The sequence below is a fragment of the Anser anser genome (assembly GCF_964211835.1).
Source record: "Anser anser genome assembly, chromosome: 33".
Classification (NCBI taxonomy): domain Eukaryota; kingdom Metazoa; phylum Chordata; class Aves; order Anseriformes; family Anatidae; genus Anser; species Anser anser.
The window spans coordinates 15,188-39,018 of NC_139754.1; the positions used below are offsets into that span (position 1 = coordinate 15,188).

The 23,831-nt window shown below is 58.9% G+C and overlaps 2 protein-coding genes across 2 annotated transcripts in view; both read left to right on the forward strand.

The window, feature by feature from the left end:
• The window catches only part of LOC310888293 (uncharacterized protein), a 19,645-nt gene extending 4,253 nt beyond the window's left edge, over window positions 1–15,392 (forward strand). The window contains exons 3-12 of the mRNA XM_083814887.1: window positions 10,556–11,521; window positions 11,669–11,776; window positions 11,895–12,022; window positions 12,769–13,036; window positions 13,124–13,192; window positions 13,749–13,911; window positions 14,000–14,155; window positions 14,978–15,078; window positions 15,177–15,232; window positions 15,323–15,392. Coding sequence (XP_083671013.1) covers window positions 10,556–11,521; window positions 11,669–11,776; window positions 11,895–12,022; window positions 12,769–13,036; window positions 13,124–13,192; window positions 13,749–13,911; window positions 14,000–14,155; window positions 14,978–15,078; window positions 15,177–15,232; window positions 15,323–15,361 — 2,054 coding nt within the window. The 3' untranslated portion in view covers window positions 15,362–15,392. The remainder of the gene's footprint in view (window positions 1–10,555; window positions 11,522–11,668; window positions 11,777–11,894; window positions 12,023–12,768; window positions 13,037–13,123; window positions 13,193–13,748; window positions 13,912–13,999; window positions 14,156–14,977; window positions 15,079–15,176; window positions 15,233–15,322) is intronic.
• An 842-nt stretch (window positions 15,393–16,234) lies between these two features.
• On the forward strand, window positions 16,235–23,747 carry LOC310888319 (uncharacterized protein). Its single transcript, XM_083814912.1, has 13 exons — window positions 16,235–16,469; window positions 17,078–18,742; window positions 19,401–19,793; window positions 20,015–20,122; window positions 20,219–20,334; window positions 20,414–20,472; window positions 20,918–21,063; window positions 21,150–21,218; window positions 21,294–21,456; window positions 22,102–22,281; window positions 22,453–22,541; window positions 22,630–22,688; window positions 22,935–23,747. Exons 1-13 carry the CDS (start codon window positions 16,247–16,249, stop codon window positions 22,962–22,964), a joined length of 3,300 nt encoding a protein of 1,099 aa, XP_083671038.1. The 5' UTR covers window positions 16,235–16,246; the 3' UTR covers window positions 22,965–23,747.
• The last annotated feature ends 84 nt before the right edge of the window (window positions 23,748–23,831 follow it).

Genomic DNA, 23,831 nt, shown 5'->3' on the forward strand with positions numbered 1-23,831 from the left:
AGTACAACCCCAGAAACCACCAGTACAACTCCAGTGTCCACCAGTACAACCCCAGTGTCCACCAGTACAACTACGGACACCACCACTACAACTCCGGACACCACCAGTACAACTCCAGTGTCCACCAGTACAACTCCGGACACCACCATTACAACTACGGACACCACCAGTACAACTCCATTGTCCACCACTACAACTCCAGATACCACCAGTACAATTCCAGTGTCCACCAGTACAACTCCGGACACCACCACTACAACCCCAGACACCACCAGTACAACTCCACTGTCCACCAGTACAACTGCAGTGTCCACCAGTACAACTCCAGTGTCCACCACTACAACTACGGACACCACCAGTACAACTACGGACACCAGCAGTACAACTCCAGTGTCCACCAGTACAAATCCGGACACCACCAGTACAACTACGCACACCACCAGTACAACTCCTGTGTCCACCAGTACAACTCCAGACACCACCAGTACAACTCCAGTGTCCACCAGTACAACTCCGGACACCACCAGTACAACCCCAGACACCACCAGTACAACTCCAGTGTCCACCACTACAACCCCAGTGTCCACCAGTACAACTACGGACACCACCAGTACAACTACGGACACCACCACTACAACTCCGGACACCACCAGTACAACTCCAGTGTCCACCAGTACAACCCCAGACACCACCAGTACAACCCCAGACACCACCAGTACAACTCCAGTGTTCACCACAACAACCCCAGTGTCCACCAGTACAACTACGGACACCACCAGTACACCTACGGACACCACCAGTACAACTCCAGTGTCCACCAGTACAACCCCAGTGTCCACCAGTACAACTCCGTACAACACCACTACAACTCCGGGCACCACCAGTACAAGTCCAGTGTCCAGCAGTACAACTCCAGTGTCCACCAGTACAACTCCAGTGTCCACCAGTACAACTCCGGACACCACCACTACAACTCGGGACACCACCACTACAACTCCGGACACCACCAGTACAACTACGGACACCACCAGTACAACTACAGTATCCACCAGTACAACTCCTGAAACCACCAGTACAACTCCAGTGTCCACCAGTACAACTCCGGACACCACCACTACAACTCCGGACACCACCACTACAACTCCAGTGTCCACCACTACAACTCCGGACACCACCAGTACAACTCCAGTGTCCACCAGTACAACTACGGACACCACCAGTACAACTCCGGACACCACCAGTACAACTCCAGTGTCCACCACTACAACTCCTGACACCACCAGTACAACTCCAGTGTCCACCAGTACAACTCCAGTGTCCACCAGTACAACCCCAGTGTCCACCACTACAACTACGGACACCACCACTACAACTCCAGACACCACCAGTACAACTCCAGTGTCCACCAGTACAACTCCGGACACCACCAGTACAACTACGGACACCACCAGTACAACTCCAGTGTCCACCAGTACAACTCCAGATAGCACCAGTACAATTCCAGTGTCCACCAGTACAACTACGGACACCACCACTACCACCCCAGACACCACCAGTACAACTCCAGTGTCCACCAGTACAACTGCAGTGTCCACCAGTACAACTCCAGTGTCCACCAGTACAACTACGGACACCACCAGTACAACTACGGACACCACCAGTACAACTCCAGTGTCCAACAGCACAACTCCAGTGTCCACCAGTACAACTCCGGACACCACCACTACAACTCCGGACACCACCACTACAACTCCAGTGTCCACCAGTACAACTCCAGACACCACCAGTACAACTCCAGTGTCCACCAGTACAACTCCGGATACCACCAGTACAACCCCAGAAACCACCAGTACAACTCCAGTGTACACCAGTACAACCCCAGTGTCCACCAGTACAACTACGGACACCACCACTACAACTCCGGACACCACCAGTACAACTCCAGTGTCCACCAGTACAACTCCGGACACCACCACTACAACTCCGGACTCCACCAGTACAACTCCAGTGTCCACCAGTACAACTCCGGACACCACCACTACAACTCCGGACACCACCAGTACCACTCCAGTGTCCACCAGTACAACTCCGGACACCACCACTACAACTCCGGACTCCACCAGTACAACTCCAGTGTCCACCAGTACAACTCCGGACACCACCAGTACAACCCCAGACACCACCAGTACAACTACAGTGTCCACCACTACAACCCCAGTGTCCACCAGTACAACTACGGACACCACCAGTACAACTACGGACACCACCAGTACAACTCCAGTGTCCAGCAGTACAACTCCGGACACCACCAGTACAACTCCGGACACCACCACTACAACTCCGGACACCACCACTACAACTCCAGTATCCACCAGTACAACTCCGGACACCACCAGTACAACTCCAGTGTCCACCACTACAACTCCGGACACCACCACTACAACTCCGGACACCACCAGTAAAACTCCAGTGTCCACCAGTACAACTCCAGTGTCCACCAATATAACTACGGACACCACCAGTACAACTCCGGACACCACCAGTAAAACTCCAGTGTCCACCACTACAACTCCAGTGTCCACCAATATAACTACGGACACCACCAGTACAACTCCGGACACCACCAGTACAACTCCAGTGTCCACCAGTACAACTCCGGACACCACCAGTACAACTCCAGTGTCCACCAGTAAAACTCCAGTGTCCACCACTACAACTCCGGACACCACCAGTACAACTGCGGACACCACCAGTACAACTCCAGTGTCCACCAGTACAACCCCAGACACCACCAGTACAACTCCAGTGTCCACCAGTACAACTCCGGACACCACCACTACAACTCCGGACACCACCAGTACAACTCCAGTGTCCACCAATACAACTCCGGACACCACCAGTACAACCCCAGACACCACCAGTACAACCCCAGACACCACCAGTACAACTCCAGTGTCCACCACTACAACCCCAGTGTCCACCAGTACAACTACGGACACCACCAGTACAACTACGGACACCACCAGTACAACTCCAGTGTCCACCAGTACAACTCCGGACAACACCAGTACAACTCCAGTGTCCACCAGCACAACTCCGGACATCACCAGTACAACTCCGGACACCACTAGTACAACTCCAGTGTCAACCAGTACAACTCCAGTGTCCACCAGTACAACTACGGACACCACCAGTACAACTCCAGTGTCCACCAGTACAACTCCAGTGTCCACCACTACAACTCCGGACACCACCAGTACAACTCCACTGTCCACCAGTAGAACTGCAGTGTCCACCAGTACAACTCCAGACACCACCAGCACAATTCCAGTTCCGACCAGTACAACTCCGGACACCACCAGTACAACTCCAGTGTCCACCAGTACAACTCCGGACACCACCACTACAACTACGGACACCAACAGTAAAACTCCAGTGTCCACCAGTACAACCCCAGACACCACGCGAACAACTCCAGTGTCCACCAGTACAACTCCTGACAGCACCAGTACAACTACGGACACCACCAGTACAACTCCAGTGTCCACCAGTACAACTCCAGTGTCCACCAGTACAACTCCGGACATCACCAGTACAACTCGGCACACCACTAGTACAACTCCAGTGTCCACCAGTACAACTACAGTGTCCACCAATACAACTACGGACACCACCAGTACAACTCCAGTGTCCACCAGTACAACTCCAGTGTCCACCACTACAACTCCGGACACCACCAGTACAACTCCAGTGTCCACCAGTACAACTGCAGTGTCCCCCAGTACAACTCCGGACACCACCAGTACAACTCCAGTGTCCACCAGTACAACTCCGGACACCACCAGTACAACCCCAGACACCACCAGTACAACTACAGTGTCCACCACTACAACTCCAGTGTCCACCAGTACAACTACGGACACCACCAGTACAACTACGGACACCACCAGTACAACTCCAGTGTCCACCAGTACAACTCCGGACACCACCAGTACAACTCCGGACACCACCACTACAACTCCGGACACCACCAGTACAACTACGGACACCACCAGTACAACTCCAGTATCCACCAGTACAACTGCTGACACCACCAGTACAACTCCAGTGTCCACCACTACAACTCCGGACACCACCACTACAACTCCGGACACCACCAGTAAAACTCCAGTGTCCACCAGTACAACTCCAGTGTCCACCAATATAACTACGGACACCACCAGTACAACTCCGGACACCACCAGTAAAACTCCAGTGTCCACCACTACAACTCCAGTGTCCACCAATATAACTACGGACACCACCAGTACAACTCCGGACACCACCAGTACAACTCCAGTGTCCACCAGTACAACTCCGGACACCACCAGTACAACTCCAGTGTCCACCAGTACAACTCCAGTGTCCACCACTACAACTCCGGACACCACCAGTACAACTGCGGACACCACCAGTACATCTCCAGTGTCCACCAGTACAACCCCAGACACCACCAGTACAACTCCAGTGTCCACCACTACAACTCCGGACACCACCAGTACAACTCCAGTGTCCACCAGTACAACTGCAGTGTCCACCAGTACAACTCCGGACACCACCAGTACAACTCCAGTGTCCACCAGTACAACCCCAGTGTCCACCAGTACAACTCCGGACACCACCACTACAACTCCGGACACCACCAGTACAACTCCAGTGTCCACCAGTACAACTCCGGACACCACCAGTACAACCCTAGACGCCACCAGTACAACTCCAGTGTCCACCAGTACAACCCCAGTGTCCACCAGTACAACTACGGACACCACCACTACAACTACGGACACCACCAGTACAACTCCAGTGTCCACCAGTACAACTCCGGACACCACCAGTACAACTACGGACACCACCAGTACAACTCCAGTGTACACCAGTACAACCCCAGTGTCCACCAGTACAACTACGGACACCACCACTACAACTCCGGACACCACCAGTACAACTCCAGTGTCCACCAGTACAACTCCGGACACCACCACTACAACTCCGGACTCCACCAGTACAACTCCAGTGTCCACCAGTACAACTCCGGACACCACCACTACAACTCCGGAAACCACCAGTACAACTCCAGTGTCCACCAGTACAACTCCGGACACCACCACTACAACTCCGGACTCCACCAGTACAACTCCAGTGTCCACCACTACAAATCCGGACACCACCAGTACAACTACGCACACCACCACTACAAGTCCAGTGTCCACCAGTACAACTCCAGACACCACCAGTACAACTCCGGTGTCCAGCAGTAGAACTCCGGACACCACCAGTACAACCCCAGACACCACCAGTACAACTCCAGTGTCCACCACTACAACCCCAGTGTCCACCAGTACAACTACGGACACCACCAGTACAACTACGGACACCACCAGTACAACTCCAGTGTCCACCAGTACAACTCCGGACACCACCAGTACAACTCGGGACACCACCACTACAACTCCGGACACCACGAGTACAACTACGGACACCACCAGTACAACTCCAGTATCCACCAGTACAACTGCTGACACCACCAGTACAACTCCAGTGTCCACCAGTAAAACTCCGGACACCACCACTATAACTCCGGACACCACCACTGCAACTCCAGTGTCCACCACTACAACTCCGGACACCACCAGTACAACTCCAGTGTCCACCAGTACAACTCCACTGTCCACCACTACAACTCCGGACACCACCAGTACAACTCCGGACACCACCAGTACAACTCCAGTGTCCACCACTACAATTCCAGACACCACCAGTACAACTCCAGTGTCCACCAGTACAACTCCGGACACCACCACTACAACTCCGGACTCCAGCAGTACAACTCCAGTGTCCACCAGTACAACTCCGGACACCACCAGTACAACTCCAGTGTCCACCAGTACAACTCCGGACACCACCACTACAACTCCGGACACCACCAGTACAACTCCAGTGTCCACCAGTACAACTCCGGACACCACCAGTACAACTACGGACACCACCAGTACAACTACGGACACCACCAGTACAACTCCAGTGTCCACCAGTACAACTCCAGATACCACCAGTACAATTCCAGTGTCCACCAGTACAACTACGGACACCACCACTACAACCCCAGACACCACCAGTACAACTCCACTGTCCACCAGTACAACTGCAGTGTCCACCAGTACAACTCCAGTGTCCACCAGTACAACTACGGACACCACCAGTACAACTACGGACACCACCAGTACAACTCCAGTGTCCACCAGTACAACCCCAGTGTCCACCAGTACAACTCCGTACACCACCACTACAACTCCGGACACCACCAGTGCAAGTCCAGTGTCCAGCAGTACAACTCCAGTGTCCACCAGTACAACTCCAGTGTCCACCAGTACAACTCCGGACACCACCACTACAACTCGGGACAGCACCACTACAACTCAGGACACCACCAGTACAACTACGGACACCACCAGTACAACTCCAGTATCCACCAGTACAACTCCTGACACCACCAGTACAACTCCAGTGTCCACCAGTACAACTCCGGACACCACCACTACAACTCCGGACACCACCACTACAACTCCAGTGTCCACCACTACAACTCCGGACACCACCAGTACAACTCCAGTGTCCACCAGTACAACTACGGACACCACCAGTACAACTCCTGACACCACCAGTACAACTCCAGTGTCCACCAGTACAACTCCAGTGTCCACCAGTACAACCCCAGTGTCCACCACTACAACTACGGACACCACCACTACAACTCCGGACACCACCAGTACAACTCCAGTGTCCACCAGTACAACTCCGGACACCACCAGTACAACTACGGACACCACCAGTACAACTCCAGTTTCCACCAGTACAACTCCAGATACCACCAGTACAATTCCAGTGTCCACCAGTACAACTACGGACACCACCACTACCACCCCAGACACCACCAGTACAACTCCACTGTCCACCAGTACAACTGCAGTGTCCACCAGTACAACTCCAGTGTCCACCAGTACAACTACGGACACCACCAGTACAACTACGGACACCACCAGTACAACTCCAGTGTCCAACAGTACAACTCCAGTGTCCACCAGTACAACTCCGGACACCACCACTACAACTCCGGCCACCACCACTACAACTCCAGTGTCCACCAGTACAACTCCTGACACCACCAGTACAACTCCAGTGTCCACCAGTACAACTCCGGACACCACCAGTACAACCCCAGAAACCACCAGTACAACTCCAGTGTACACCAGTACAACCCCAGTGTCCACCAGTACAACTACGGACACCACCACTACAACTCCGGACACCACCAGTACAACTCCAGTGTCCACCAGTACAACTCCGGACACCACCACTACAACTCCGGACTCCACCAGTACAACTCCAGTGTCCACCAATACAACTCCAGTGTCCACCAGTACAACTCCGGACACCACCACTACAACTCCGGACACCACCAGTACCACTCCAGTGTCCACCAGTACAACTCCGGACACCACCACTACAACTCCGGACTCCACCAGTACAACTCCAGTGTCCACCACTACAAATCCGGACACCACCAGTACAACTACGCACACCACCACTACAAGTCCAGTGTCCACCAGTACAACTCCAGACACCACCAGTACAACTCCGGTGTCCAGCAGTACAACTCCGGACACCACCACTACAACCCCAGACACCACCAGTACAACTCCAGTGTCCACCACTACAACCCCAGTGTCCACCAGTACAACTACGGACACCACCAGTACAACTACGGACACCACCAGTACAACTCCAGTGTCCACCAGTACAACTCCGGACACCACCAGTACAACTCGGGACACCACCACTACAACTCCGGACACCACGAGTACAACTACGGACACCACCAGTACAACTCCAGTGTCCACCAGTACAACTCCGGACACCACCAGTACAACTCCAGTGTCCACCAGTACAACTCCAGTGTCCACCACTACAACTCCGGACACCACCAGTACAACTACGGACACCACCAGTACAACTCCAGTGTCCACCAGTACAACCCCAGACACCACCAGTACAACTCCAGTGTCCACCAGTACAACTCCGGACACCACCAGTACAACTCCGGACACCACCAGTACAACTCCAGTGTCCACCACTACAATTCCAGACACCACCAGTACAACTCCAGTGTCCACCAGTACAACTCCGGACAGCACCACTACAACTCCGGACACCAGCAGTACAACTCCAGTGTCCAGCAGTACAACTCCGGACACCACCAGTACAACTCCAGTGTCCACCAGTACAACTCCGGACACCACCACTACAACTCCCGACACCACCAGTACAACTCCAGTGTCCACCAGTACAACTCCAGTGTCCACCAGTACAACTCCGGACACCACCAGTACAACTACGGACACCACCAGTACAACTACGGACACCACCAGTACAACTCCAGTGTCCACCAGTACAACTCCAGATACCACCAGTACAATTCCAGTGTCCACCAGTACAACTACGGACACCACCAGTACAACTCCGGACACCACCAGTACAACTCCAGTGTCCACCACTACAATTCCAGACACCACCAGTACAACTCCAGTGTCCACCAGTACAACTCCGGACACCACCACTACAACTCCGGACACCACCAGTACAACTCCAGTGTCCACCAGTACAACTCCTGACACCACCAGTACAACTCCAGTGTCCACCAGTACAACTCCAGTGTCCACCAGTACAACCCCAGTGTCCACCACTACAACTACGGACACCACCACTACAACTCCGGACACCACCAGTACAACTCCAGTGTCCACCAGTACAACTCCGGACACCACCAGTACAACTACGGACACCACCAGTACAACTCCAGTTTCCACCAGTACAACTCCAGATACCACCAGTACAATTCCAGTGTCCACCAGTACAACTACGGACACCACCACTACCACCCCAGACACCACCAGTACAACTCCACTGTCCACCAGTACAACTGCAGTGTCCACCAGTACAACTCCAGTGTCCACCAGTACAACTACGGACACCACCAGTACAACTACGGACACCACCAGTACAACTCCAGTGTCCAACAGTACAACTCCAGTGTCCACCAGTACAACTCCGGACACCACCACTACAACTCCGGCCACCACCACTACAACTCCAGTGTCCACCAGTACAACTCCTGACACCACCAGTACAACTCCAGTGTCCACCAGTACAACTCCGGACACCACCAGTACAACCCCAGAAACCACCAGTACAACTCCAGTGTACACCAGTACAACCCCAGTGTCCACCAGTACAACTACGGACACCACCACTACAACTCCGGACACCACCAGTACAACTCCAGTGTCCACCAGTACAACTCCGGACACCACCACTACAACTCCGGACTCCACCAGTACAACTCCAGTGTCCACCAATACAACTCCAGTGTCCACCAGTACAACTCCGGACACCACCACTACAACTCCGGACACCACCAGTACCACTCCAGTGTCCACCAGTACAACTCCGGACACCACCACTACAACTCCGGACTCCACCAGTACAACTCCAGTGTCCACCAGTACAACTCCGGACACCACCAGTACAACCCCAGACGCCACCAGTACAACTCCAGTGTCCACCACTACAACCCCAGTGTCCACCAGTACAACTACGGACACCACCAGTACAACTACGGACACCACCAGTACAACTCCAGTGTCCAGCAGTACAACTCCGGACACCACCAGTACAACTCCGGACACCACCAGTACAACTCCAGTGTCCACCAGTACAACTCCTGACACCACCAGTACAACTCCAGTATCCACCAGTACAACTCCTGACACCACCAGTACAACTCCAGTGTCCACCACTACAACTCCGGACACCACCACTACAACTCCGGACACCACCAGTAAAACTCCAGTGTCCACCAGTACAACTCCAGTGTCCACCACTACAACTCCAGTGTCCACCAATATAACTACGGACACCACCAGTACAACTCCGGACACCACCAGTACAACTCCAGTGTCCACCAGTACAACTCCGGACACCACCAGTACAACTCCAGTGTCCACCAGTACAACTCCAGTGTCCACCACTACAACTCCGGACACCACCAGTACAACTACGGACACCACCAGTACAACTCCAGTGTCCACCAGTACAACCCCAGACACCACCAGTACAACTCCAGTGTCCACCAGTACAACTCCGGACACCACCACTACAACTCCGGACACCACCAGTACAACTCCAGTGTCCACCAATACAACTCCGGACACCACCAGTACAACCCCAGACACCACCAGTACAACCCCAGACACCACCAGTACAACTCCAGTGTCCACCACTACAACCCCAGTGTCCACCAGTACAACTACGGACACCACCAGTACAACTCCGGACACCACCAGTACAACTCCAGTGTCCACCAGTACAACTCCGGACACCACCAGTACAACTACGGACACCACCAGTACAACTACGGACACCACCAGTACAACTCCAGTGTCCACCACTACAACTCCAGACACCACCAGTACAACTCCAGTGTCCACCAGTACAACTCCGGACACCACCACTACAACTCCGGACACCAGCAGTACAACTGCAGTGTCCACCAGTACAACTCCGGACACCACCAGTACAACTCCAGTGTCCACCAGTACAACTCCTGACACCACCAGTACAACTCCAGTGTCCACCAGTACAACTCCAGTGTCCACCAGTACAACTACAGACAGCACCAGTACAACTCCAGTGTCCACCAATACAACTCCAGTTTCCACCAGTACAAGTCCGGACACCACCAGTACAACTCCAGTGTCCTTCAGTACAACTCCAGACACCACCAGTACAACTCCGGACACCAGCAGTATAACTCCAGTTTCCACCAGTACAACTCCGGACACCACCAGTACAACTCCAGTGTCCACTAGTACATATCCAGTGACCACCAGGACAACTACGGACAGCACCAGTACAACTCCAGTGTCCACCAGTACAACTCCAGACACCACCACTACAACTTCGGACACCACCAGTATAACTCCAGTGTCTACCAGTACAACTACGGACACAACCAGTACAACTCCATTGTTCACCAGTACAACTCCGGACACAACCACTACAACTCCAGTGTCCACCAGTACAACTCCAGTGTCCACCAGTACAACTCCGGACACCACCAGTACAACTCCAGTGTCCACCAGTACAACTCTGGACACCACCAGTACAGCTCCAGTGAGCAACAGTACAACTCCAGTCACCACCAGTACAGCTCCGGACACCACCAGTACAACTCCAGTGACCACCAGTACAGCTCCGGTCACTACCAGTACTGCTGCGGTCACCACCAGTAGAGCTCCAGTGACCACCAGTAGAGCTCCAGTGTCCACCAGTACAGCTCCGGTGACCACCACCACCTCCCCTATGACCACCACCACCACCCCAACAACCACCACCACCACCCGAACGACCACCACCGTTCCTCCAGGTCTGCCTCCACCTCCCTCCCTTTCTCCCCCTCTCCACCCCACTTCCCGGGGACTCCAATTCTTCCCCCCCCCCTCCCCATCAGGGGCGGGACCCCCACCCCTGGGTGCCCCCCGGAGGCGCCCCCTGACCTCCGCTCTCCCCGCAGTGGTCTGCCAGAACGGAGGCTACTACGACGATATCAAGTGCATCTGCCCCTCTGACTTCTACGGCCCCTTGTGCGAGTTCTCCACCGACACCGTCACCATTGACAACCGTAAGTGCCGCCTCCCCCCAGCCCCCGGCCTCCCCCCCAGCCCACGGCCTCCCCCTGGCCAACGGCCTCTGCCCGGCCCCGGACCCCCCCCCGCTCACCCCCCTCCTGCCTCCCACAGCCGTCGAGGGGACGATTGTGGCCAACGTGGAGCTGGTGGTGACCGTCACCAACTTCAACTACACGGAGGAGCTGCAGGACCCCTTCTCGCAGGCCTACGAGGACTTCGTGAGGCATTTTCGGCAGGAGGTGAGGCCCGGGGAGCAGGAGGGCAGGCCGGGAGCACGATGGGAGGCCGGGCAGTGCAAGGGGAGGCCAGGAACACGAGAGGAGGCCAGGAGCACAAAGGGAGGCCAGGAGCACGAGGGGAGGCCAGGAGCACAAAGGGAGGCCAGGAGCACAAAGGGAGGCCAGGAGCACAAAGGGAGGCCAGGCTGCGAGAGGGGAGGCTGGGAGAATAAAGGGAGGCTGGGAGCACAAAAAGAGGCCGGGAACACAAACGGATGCCAGGAGAGCGAGGGGAGGCCGGGAGCACAAGGGGAAGCCAGGCTGTGCGAGAGGAGCTCAGGAGCACGAGGGGAGGCCGGGAGCGCCAACAGATGCCAGATTGCGTGGGGGAGGCCGGGAGCACAAGTGGAGGCCGGGCCACAGGAGAGGAGGTGGGGATCACAAATGGAGACTGGAAGCACAAGGGGAGGCTGGGAGCACAAAGGGAGGTTGGGAGCACAAAGGGAGGCTGGGCTGCACAAGTGGAGGCCAGGAGCATGAGGGGAGGCTGGGAGCACAAAGGGAGGCTGGGAACATAAAGGGAAGTCGGGAGCACGAGGGGAGGCCGGGCTGCGTGAGAGGAGTTTGGGAGTACAAGGGGAGGCTGGGCTGCATGAGGGGAGGCCAGGAGCACGGGGGGAGTCCGGATTGTGCAAGGGAAGGCTGGGCTGCGCAAAGGAGGCCAGGCCACGCGGGACCCGTCCTCACGGCACCCCTTCCCCGGGCAGATGGCCAAGATCTACAGGTCCGTGCCCGGCTACGAGGGCGTGAAGATCATCCGCATCGGGCCGGCGGCCTCCAGAAGGCAGGGAGCCCGGGTGCGCAGGGCCTCCGCGTCCCTCCCCGTGGGCACCGGCCTCGAGGTGGAGCACGAGGTCATCTTCAGCACCATCGCCAGCCCCAACATGACCGAGGAGTTCCAGGAGAAGACGGAGAAGCTGGTGCAGAAGCTTCGGGAGACTGCCGACAGCCAGGGCGACTGCGAGCACGACCCCTGTGGGTGTCCCGTCCTCCCCCCCTTGCCCCCCGACCCCCCGGGGAGGCCCCGGAGAAGGGTCTCTGACAGCTTCTCTCCCCCCACAGCCGTCGTCTGCCTTGTGGTGTCATCCAGCCCCGTCGTCAAGAACATGACGGAGTCCCCTTCGCTTGATGGTGAGGCCGGGGTAACCCCACGGACCCCCATGCGCCCCCCGAGCCCCCTATGCACCCCACCAGTCCCTATGAGCCCCATGAGACTCCCCAATGAGCCCCATGAAGCCCACCAGCCCCCATGAACCCCAACAGACCCTTATGAGCCCCAAAAGACCCCCCCATGAAGCCCTCCAGACCCCATAAGCCCCACCAGCCCCCTATGAGCCCCAAAAGACCCCCCCAATGAAGCCCTCCAGCCCCCATGAGCCCCACCAGCCCCTATGAAGCCCACCACCCTATATGAGCCCCACCAACCCCCTATGAGCCCCACCAGCCCCTTATGAGCCCTACCAGACCCCCCCCATAAAGCCCACCACCCTACATGAGCCCCACCAGTCCCCTGTGAGCCCCACTAGACCCCTATAAAGCCCACTACCCTCGAGGCACCCCACCTGCTCCATCAGTCCTAGCAGCCCCCTACATGTCCCTTGAGCCCCCCCCATGCGCCCCACCAGCCCCTACACACCCCACCACCCCATTTGACCCTCCCCCCCCGCCCGCCATGTCCCCTCCTCAGCACTGTGCCAGCAGCGGGCGCCCGTCGGCTACCAGGACTACTACTACGCGCAGAACGTGAGTAACAACATCCGCTGCATCACCAACTGCACGCCCAACACGCCCATCACCCTCAACTGCTACCACGGCCAGTGCCACGTCACCCGCGCCGGGCCACAGTGCTTGTGAGTGTCACCATGTGCCCCCCCACCCCCGTGCCCGTCCCCCATCCCCACTGGGACCACTGGGCCTGACCTTTCCTTGTCCCCGCAGCTGCTGGGATGAATCGCTCTACTGGTACACGGGCAGCCAGTGCTCCGCGCGCATCAGCAAGGTGGCCACCGGGCTGGGGTTGGTGGCCACGGTGCTGCTCATCGCCTGCATCGTCTTCGTCGTGCTGCTGGTGAAGAGGAGGAAGGAGTGGAGAAGGTAGAGGGGCAGGGACGGTTGGGGTGGATTGGGACGGGATGGTTTGTTGAGGTGGGGGGGGTCACGTTGAGTGGGTCCTGTTGGGTTGAGTTGGGTTGGGTTGAGGTGTTTTGGTTCACTGAGTTGGCATGGGGTCATGTTGGGTTGGGTTGGGTTGCGTTGGGTTGGGATTATTTAGTTCGTGGAGTTGGGGTGGGGGTCACATTGGGTTGGGTTGGGATGGTTTGGTTCGTCGTGTTGGGGTGGGGTCACCATGGGTTGGTGGGGGTTGGATTTGGGTTGGCTTGGTTGAGTTGGGATGGGGTCATGTTGGGTTGATTGGGTTGAGTTGGGTCAGGATGGGTTGGTTGGGTTGAGTTGGGTTGGGATGGTTCAGTTGGTTGAGTTGAGGTTGGGCTGAGTTGAGTTGGTCGGGTTGAGTTGGGGTGGGGTCATGTTGGGTTGGGTTGGTTGGGTTGAGTTGGGTTGGGATGGTTCAGTTGGTTGAGTTGAGGTTGGGCTGAGTTGAGTTGGTCGGGTTGAGTTGAGGTGGGGTCATGTTGGGTTGGGTTGGTTGGGTTGGGATTGGGTTGAGTTGGGTTGGGTTGGTTGGGTTGAGTTGAGTCAGGACAGTTGGTTGGGTTGGGTTGGGTTGGGTTGGGTTGAGTTGGGTTGGGTTGGGGGTCTTTGCCTCAAAGCAGCTTTGGTGCTGGGTACGTACCCTTGGGGTCTTCTGCTTCTGCGTGGGGTTGGTGGCGGACACCTGGGCAGGTGGGGGGGGGGGGCACAGCCCCCTCCCCCATCCCTCTGCCCCCCTCTGAGCCCCCTGGCGCTGCCCCCCAGGAACGTTTCGTCCTCCGTTGGGGACAGCTGGTACGAGAACGATGGCGGCATCTGGACCTCCCCCGACGGCTTCCTCTTCACCAACAACGGCGCCAGCACAGGTCAGGGGGGCTCCGTGGGGGGGCAGCATTTGGGGGGTGGGGGGGTCCACAGCCGCTCACCCCATCGCCACCCCCCCCCCCCTCCATGTCCCCAACAGGCGGCAGCCTACGGAGCTTCACACCCTCGCTGGACCTTGTGAACACCGACATGCCGGTGGGTGTCCCCCCCAGACCCGCCCCCCCCCCCCACAGCCACCCCCCCGGACCTCTCTAACTCCCCCCCCTCTATTCCCCCTCCCCCCAGATGCATATCACCAGACCCTCGCTGAGACCCCCGCCGTGAGGACCCTCCACAGCCAGGATGGCGTGCGGAGACCCCCCCGGCTCTGCCCCCCATGGGCCGGGCCCCTGGCACGCAGGCCGTGCCCAGGGCCCCCCCCCCTCGCCCCCCTCCCTCTATTTATTATTTATTTGGGCCCCCCTGGCCTGTAATAAATTAATTGCTCTCGTTAGTCCCGGCTAATTGGCTCCACTCACTCGGGGTTGGTCCTTGGCCCTAAATCAGAGCACACCCAAAATGGGGGGAGGACTGGGGGGAGATATTTTGGGGGGGGTATTTGGGGGGGGGGGGGAATATTTGGGGGTGGGGGGGGGTTATTTTGGGGTCCCAGCCCCTTGAGGGGAGGGGGAGCAGGTATGGGGTGTGCTGAATTTGGGGGGGTCCCTGGCACTTTAGGGTCTTTAGGAATTTGGGGGGGGGGGGGGGGGTGCGGCACCTGGGAGGGGGCTCAGTAGCTGCGGGAGGGGGGCAGCAGGTTGGGGGGGTTCCCCTCTACCTCGGGGGGGGGGGACAACCCTGGTGGCTCAGTCCTGGGGGAGGAGGGGGGGCCACACACAGGGTTGTACTGGGACACCTCAAGGGGATGGAGTGTGGAGGGGGACAGGGCCACCTTTGGGGGGGGGAATAGGAACTTTTTTTGGGGGGGGACAGGGACTTTTGGAGGAGGGACAGGGCCACTTTTGGGGGGGTAGGACCACTTTTAGGGGGGAAAGGGACTTTTTTTAGGGGGTGACAAGGACTTTTTTTGGGGGGGGGGTACAGGGACTTTTTTTGGGGGGGGGACCAGGCCACACGCGTGCCCCTCCCGCCTCCATCCCCAGTGACTCAGCAGCCACCGGGGGGGGGGGAGGACAGGTGAAAGGGGGGGGTCAGATTTGGGCACAAGGCATGGGGGGGGGGGGGCACCGCCCCAGCAGGCGCCGCCTCTCGCCCCAATCTTATCGGGGCCGGCTCCTGCCCGCCCCCGGCCTCCCCGATAAAAGGGGGGCCGAGGCGCGGCCCCCCCCCGGCGGCGACGGCAGGCGAAGGGCCCCCCCCGGCACGATGCTGCTCCGCTGCCTCCTCTTCCTCCTCCTCTTCCTCCTCCTCGTCCCCGCTGTGGCACCCTCGGGTGAGTGGGGGGCATTGGGGGGAGGGGGGATTGTGGGGAGGGAAATTTGGGGGGGGGGGATTTTTTGGGTAAGGAGGGGTCTTTGGGTAAGGGGGGGGTCCTGGGTAAGGGTTTTTTTGGGGTAATTGAGGTCTTTGGGTTAAGGGGGGGGTCTTTGGTGTAAGAGGGGGACTCTTGGGTAAGGGGGGGGTCTTGGGTAAGCAGGGGTCTTTGAGTAAGGGGATTTGGGGTAAGGGGGGTATTTGGGTGGGGGGGGTCTTGGGTGGGGGGGGCCTTGGGTAAGGGGGATTCTTGGGTAAGGGGGGGTCTTTGGGTAAGGGGGGGTGTCTCTGGTTGGGGGGGTGGGTCTTTGGGGTAAGAGGGGGACTTTTGGGTAAGGGGGGGTCTTTGGGTAAGGGGGGACTCTTGAGTAAGGGGGATTTATGGGTAAGGGGGGGGTCCTGGCTAAAGGGGTTCCTTGTTTGGGGGATCCCTTGGGTGGGGGGGTCCCAGCCAGCTTTTAAGGGGGGGGTCCCCACCCACTAAGGTGCATTTGGGGGGGAGGGGGGGTGTTCATGGCTGTTCAACGCAGCCCCCCGGGGGGGGTCTCACGTGCCGCCCCCTCGCAGCCCCCTGCCAGAATGGCGGCACAGCGGTGGGGGGCTCCTGCGCTTGCCCCCCCGGCTTCAACGGCACCCGCTGCGAGACCCCCGAGCCCACCAAGGCCTGCCGCAACGGGGGCACCCCGGTGGGCACCAAGTGCTTCTGCCCCCCCGGCTTCGGGGGCCCCCTCTGCGACCTCCCCGACCCCTCGGGCGCCTGCCGCAACGGGGGCACGGCCTTCGGGACTGCCTGCGTCTGCCCCCCCGGCTTCGGGGGGGCCACGTGCCAGCTCGCCGAGCCCCCCGCCTCTTGCCTCAATGGGGGGACCCTGGTGGGGGGCGCTTGCCGGTGCCCCCCGGGGACCTGGGGACCCCGCTGCGAGTGTTTCGGTGCCGCCACCACCGCCACCACCACCACAGATGAGAAGACAATGGGGGTGGTGGCAGGGGGGGGAGTATCACGGGGAAGGGAGACCCCGGTCACGGCCCCCCCTGGAGGAAACGCTACGCTCACAACCCCCCCGGCGAGCGACGGCACGGCGACGACACGCTGGGAAAGCGACGGCGCGACGACGACGCCAAGAGGTGGGGAAGTCAACGCGACGCTCGGGACCCCCCCGGGAAACGACATGATGCCCACGGCCCCCCCGGGAAGCAACGTCACAGTTCTGGCCCCCCCAGAAAACAACACGACGCTCACGTCCGCCCCAGAAAGTGAAACCACGGTGCCAACAACCTTGGAAAGCAACGCAGCGACGCATGGGGAAGTCAACGCAACGCTCGTGACCCCCCCAGCAAGGAATACAATGCTCCTGCCCCCCCCCGAAAGCAACACAACGCTCCTGGCCCCCCCTGAAAGCAACACGACATTCCTGGCCCCCCCTGAAAGCGAAACCACGGAGCCAACAACCTTGGAAAGCAACACAACCATGCATGGGGAAGTCAACGCAACGCTTGGGACCCCCCCAGCAAGGAATACAACGCTTCTGCCCCCCCCCGAAAGTAATATGACAGTCCTGACCCCCCCCGAAAGCAACACGACACTCACGCCCCCCCCAGAAAGTGAAACCACGGCACCAACACCCTTGGAAAACAACTCAACAACGCGTGGGGAAGTCAACACAACACTCGTGACCCCCCCAGCAAGGAATACAATGCTCCTGACCCCCCCAGAAAGTAATGTCACAGTCGTGGACCCCGCAGAAAGCAACACGACACTCATGACCCCTCCAGGAGGCAACACCACATTTCTGCCCCCCCCCAAAAGTGAAACCACGACACCAACGCCCTTGGAAAGCAACGCAACGACCACGCCGCCAACACATGGGGAAGTCAACGCAACACTTGTGACCCCCCCAGAGAGAAACACAACACTCCTGGCCCCCCCGGAAAGCAATGTCACAGTTCTGGCCCCCCTAGAAAGCAACACGACGTTCCTGGCCCCCCCAGAAAGCGAAACCACGGAGCCAACACCCTTGGAAAGCAACGCAACGATGCCTTGGGAAGTCAACACAACGCTCGTGACCCCCCCCAAAAGCAACGTCACCCCCCCGACCACCCCCACCAACATGGCGGCCACCACAGGGACACCCCCATCCCCTCCCAGCACCACCGGTGTCACCACTGTCACCAACAGCACTGTCTCGGCCATGATCTGCCTCTTCCTGCCGCACGGGTCCAGCCCTCCGGCCAGTGGGTGTCACGGGGTGGGGGTCCTTGGGATGGGGGGGTCCTCGGGGTGTTGGGGTCCTTGGGGTGTTGGGGTCCTCTGGGTGGGGGGTTCTTGGGGCAAGGGGTCCTTGGAGTGGGGAGGGTTCTTGGGACATCGGTTCCTTGGGGTGGGGGTCTTTGGGGTAGGGGGTCCTCAGGGTTTTGGGGCCCTTGAGGTCGTGAGGGTCCTTGGGTTGTTGGGGTCCTTGGGGGTGGGGATTCTTTGGGTATTGGGTCGTTGGGGTGGGGGTCCTTGGGGTGGGGGTCCTTGGGGCGTTGGGGTCCTTGGGGTTCTCCTTGAGGGGAGGAAGGAGGAGAGGATGGAAGTGGGTGCAGCACCCAGTGGTTGGGACTCAAGGGGTCTCCTTGGGGTGGGTTGGGGTCTCCTGCCCATGGTCAGGAGGAACCTGGAGTCTTGTGGGGCTGACGGAGGAGGAGGGAACGCAAGCGGGTGCAGCACCCAGTGGGCGTCCCTGGGTGGGGGCCTCCTGGGGAGGGAGGATGGATGGAGGTCCACCGCTGCACCCACTGTGTGCCCCTGGGGGCTTCCAAGAGCCGGGAGGGGAAGGGGGGGGGTTCTCCTGGAGGGGATGAAGATGAGGAGGAGGAGGAAGTCACCCACCTGGCCTCCCCTTTGCAGTCACCTGCCTCAACGGCGGCGTCGCCAACCGCACCGAGTGCCTCTGCCCGCCCGGCTTCTCCGGCCTCACCTGCGAGAGGCCGGACGCCGCCGCCCGCTGCGCCGCCGGCAGCACTGCCGTGGGCGACCGCTGCGTCTGCCCCCCGGGGCTGTCAGGACGCCGCTGCGACGTCCGCGACGAGGCCACCGCCTGCCAGCACGGGGGCACGGCCGTGGGCACCGAGTGCTATTGCCCCCCGGGCTTCGAAGGGCCCCGGTGCGAGAGGCAAGGTGCCACCACCACGACCGTGACCATGACCACCACCAGCACCGCCACGCCCGCTCGCCCTACCACCAAGGCCACGCCGAGGAGCACCAGGAGAACCACCACCACCGCCATCCCTACCACCGCAGGTTGGTGGCCCTTTGGCTTCCCGGGGCTCCTTTAGGAGACCCGGAGCCCCACCCAGGGAGGTCGGCGTCACTGTGGACCTTGATGGAGGCTGCTCCAACCCCAAAGCCGTTGGTGTCGCCTTTTCTCCCCGTTCCGACCCCGCCGAATGCGCTGGGTGGGAGGATGCCGTGGGAAAAGGGGGGTGCAGGGGGAGTACCCACGACCCCCCCTCTCCCCACAGACCCCTGCCTGAACGGGGGGTACTGGACTGGGACCATTTGCCTGTGTCCCCCCAACGTGGACGGAGCCCGCTGCCAGTTTGGGGCCTCGACCATCAACATCACAGCGGGTAAGGCGTGGGGGGGATGCCCCCATTGTCCCTCCTAACCTTGGGGACTCACCATGGGACCTCACCAACCTCCTCCTCCTCCTCTTCCTCCCCAAGAGCTGGGTCCCAGCGTGGCGCTGATGGCGCGCGTCACCAACCGCCGCTTCTCCGGGGACATGGGGGACACCTCATCCGCCGCCTTCCGCAGCTTCGCGGACGAGTTCAGCCGCACCGTGAGTACCCCAGCATCATGATGGTGTCGCGACAGCAGCCCCATGTCACGACGGGTGACACGTGTCTTCTTGTCCCCAGATGGATCGGGTCTACCAGAACGTCTCCGGCTACCGCGGCACCCGGGTGCTGGCTCTGACGTGAGTTTGTGGCCAACGGCGAGAATGGGATGGGATGGGATAGGGAGGAAGATGGGGATGAAGGGCATGGGGATGAAGAAGAAGATAGGTATGGGGGTGAAGAAGGACATGGGGATGGAGATGAGGTTGGGGACAGGGATGAAGATGGCGATGAAGGGCATGGGGATGAAGAAGGGCAGCGTGGGGATCAGGAAGGGCCTGGGGATGAAGATGAGGTTGAGGAGGAAGATGAGGCTGAGGAGGAATATGGGGATAAAGAAGGACATGGGGATGAAGATGAGGTTGGGGATGAAGATGGGGATGGGGATGAAGAAGGGCCTGGGGATGGTGAAGGGCATGAAGTAGGGGATGAAGATGGGGATGAAGAAGGGGATGAAGAGCACGGGGATGGGAACAGGCGAGGAGCCCGCCGTGTCCCTCACCCCCCACCCTTTGTGCCCCCCAGGGAAGGCAGCGTGGTGGTGAACTACAAAGTCCTGCTGCAGCCTCCAGCCAGGGGCCAAGCCAACGCCAGCCTCGGCCAGAGGACTCGGGAGCTGCTGGAGGCTTCGAACGCGGCCATCCAGCCCCAAAACTGCAGCAAAGGAGTGGGTGGGTGCTGGGGGATGTAGGATTGGGCCTCCTCACCCCATTTCTTGCACCAAGGGGGCTCCGGTGACCCCCCCAATCTCTTACAGAAGGGCTCTGCTTTGGTGCGCTCGCCACCCGGAGGGCCTTCGCCGCCGCGCCGGAGCTCAACGCCACCGGTGAGTGCGGGCAGTGGGGTGGTGGCGGGGAGTGGGATGGGGACGGGGTCTGACCGGCATCGCCGTCCCCTGCAGAGCTCTGCCGGAAGTACACGCCAGCCAACTTCAGCCACTTCTACTACCCCTACTGGATGAATAACAGCCTCCTCTGCGTCACCAACTGCACCCTCAACGTTCCCGGCACCATCAACTGTGGCCCCGGGCTGTGCCGGGTGACGCTGGATGGGCCCCGCTGCTTGTGAGCGCCGCCCGCCCGACCTTGCCCCCAAATCCTGGCCTTTAGCCCCAGATTTTGCCCCACGTGTCGGTCCCAACCTGCCCAATGCTAGCTGATAGCCAGGTTCTGGTCCTGAACCCAACCCTGTCCTAACCCAAATCTGGTTCTGGTCGCAGCGTTGGGACCCAACCCTCACCCCCACCCCAAGTCCTATCCCTGCTGTGAACCCCAACCCCAATCCTTGAACCCAAATTCCAGAGTTTGAACCCCAAACCCCAACCCTTGCCCTCCGAAATCCAACTATTAATCTTCAGATCCCAACTTTTTACCCCCAAAATCCAATCCTTGTCCCCCAAAGCCCAACCCTTGCTCTACAAATCCCAACTTCTGTCCCCCAAACCCAATCCTTGCCCTCCATACCCAACCCTTGACTTCCAAATCCCAACTTTTGTCCCCAAAACCCATTACTTGTCCTCCAAAACCCCAATCCTTGACTCCCCAAACCCCAACCCTTGACCCCAACCCATGGACATGGGGCTGGCTCTCCCACCTTCTCCCCTCCTCTGGGAGGGATCCTGGGAACCTGAAGGATCCTGACCCCCGACGAATATCCGGGGCCGGATCCGGGGGTCCAGGACCCTGCCCATGCTGTGTCTTCTCCCGCAGCTGCCCCGATGTGCCCTGGTACCTCTCCTCCGGCGACCGCTGCCAGACCCACATCAGCAAACTGGGGCTGGGGCTGGGCGTGGGGCTGGGGCTGGGGCTGACCCTCCTCATCCTGCTCGTCCTCTGCATCGTCCTCTCCATCTGCTTGGCCCAGGGGAAGAGAAAAACGCCCAGCACCAGGTGAAGGGAGCAGGGCGGGCAGCTGGGGGAGGTCCAGAGAGGAGGTCCAACACCCTCAGAAGTGCCTCTTTATCTCAATTTGGGGGAGGGGGCAGCTTATCCCCATGAAGTGGGAGGGTTCGGCCCCATCCCACCCCATGCATGAGCCTCACGGGAGGCCTTGCTCCACAGCGAGGACCATAGGTGGCCAGATGGCAAGCGCAACGCTCGTGCCACCGGCATCTACCACGTCAACGGCAGAGGCTCGACGCTACGTCAAGGTGAGATCTGGTGGGGGCAAACCCAGACCCTTCATGGGGAGAAGACCCTCACCAGAAAATTCCTCACCAGAATCTTCTCCCCTTCCAGGTCCCTACGCTCACAGCTCCTACAAGACCAACGCAGACGTTGCAGACCCTCCTGTGCTGGTGGGTGCACAAGATGGTGGCTGTGGTAGAGCCGTGGGGTGGGATGAGTTGGGGTGGGATGAGTTGGGACGGGATGGAAGGAAGCCTTCAAGCTCACCCAGTCCAAGCCGTCCAGGGATGTCTCACACCACGTTGGGTTCCTCGAAGCCCCGAAGCCAAACCTGATCTTGAAGACTCGCAATGGGGCCTCCATGACTTCTCCAGGCCACCCCGGATCTGGCCTCCATGCTCCTTCCCTCTTCACAGGGGGAAGCAGAAGGTGCGGCGTCCCTGTGAGCTGCAAAGTGGCCCCCAAAGCCAGCTTGAGGAGGGGCCAAGACCACCTCAATGCCCTTCATCACCCACCACACAGGACCCTTGGCTTGGGTGGCAGAGACCGCCGACCTCACCGTGCGGGAAAACCTCCTCCTCTCAGCATTTCTCATTTTTGGGGCAAAAACTGGCAGGATCTGGTTCTTCTGTGAGAGAAGAGGGGTCTCCCATGGCCTTGGGGACACCTCACTGGAGAGGACACAATAGCACCCAGGTCCCATCCTTCCTTGCAAAGCTTCGCCTGGGCCGGAGCAGGATGAGCCTCGTCCCCGTGGAAATATATTTAATTATATTTATTAACGTATTTTTGTTGTCTTCTGAAAAATAATGTGGGCAGCTGGGGTTGGGAGAGCACAGCCAATGGCGTACTTGGGCTGGGGGCTTGGGTCAAGGTTGGGAGGGGCTGGAATTGAGACCGGGAGACCCAACCATGGCTGGAATTGATCTCAGAAGACTCAACCAGGGTTGGAATCGATTTGGAAAGACCCAACTGTGGCTGAAAATGATCTCAGTAGACCAAACCATGGTCGGAATCGATCTGGAAAGACCCAGCCTTGGCTGGAAACAGTCTCAGAAGACCCAAACATGGTTGGAATCGATCTGGAAAGACCCAGACAAAGCTGGAATAGATCTCAGAGAACTCCGACACAGCTGGAAGCTGCCCAGGACAGCACGGACGTGACTGCTAATGGGCTTGGCGGGTCCGGGGCGCGTTTGTTTGCTCATTGATGAAGAGGAAACGCCCCTGTTTGCAGATCCCAGCTCGGGGGGGGGGGGGGGGGGGGGGGCGGACGCCCGGCTTTGTGTGTGCCCATCCCAAAAGGCAATAAA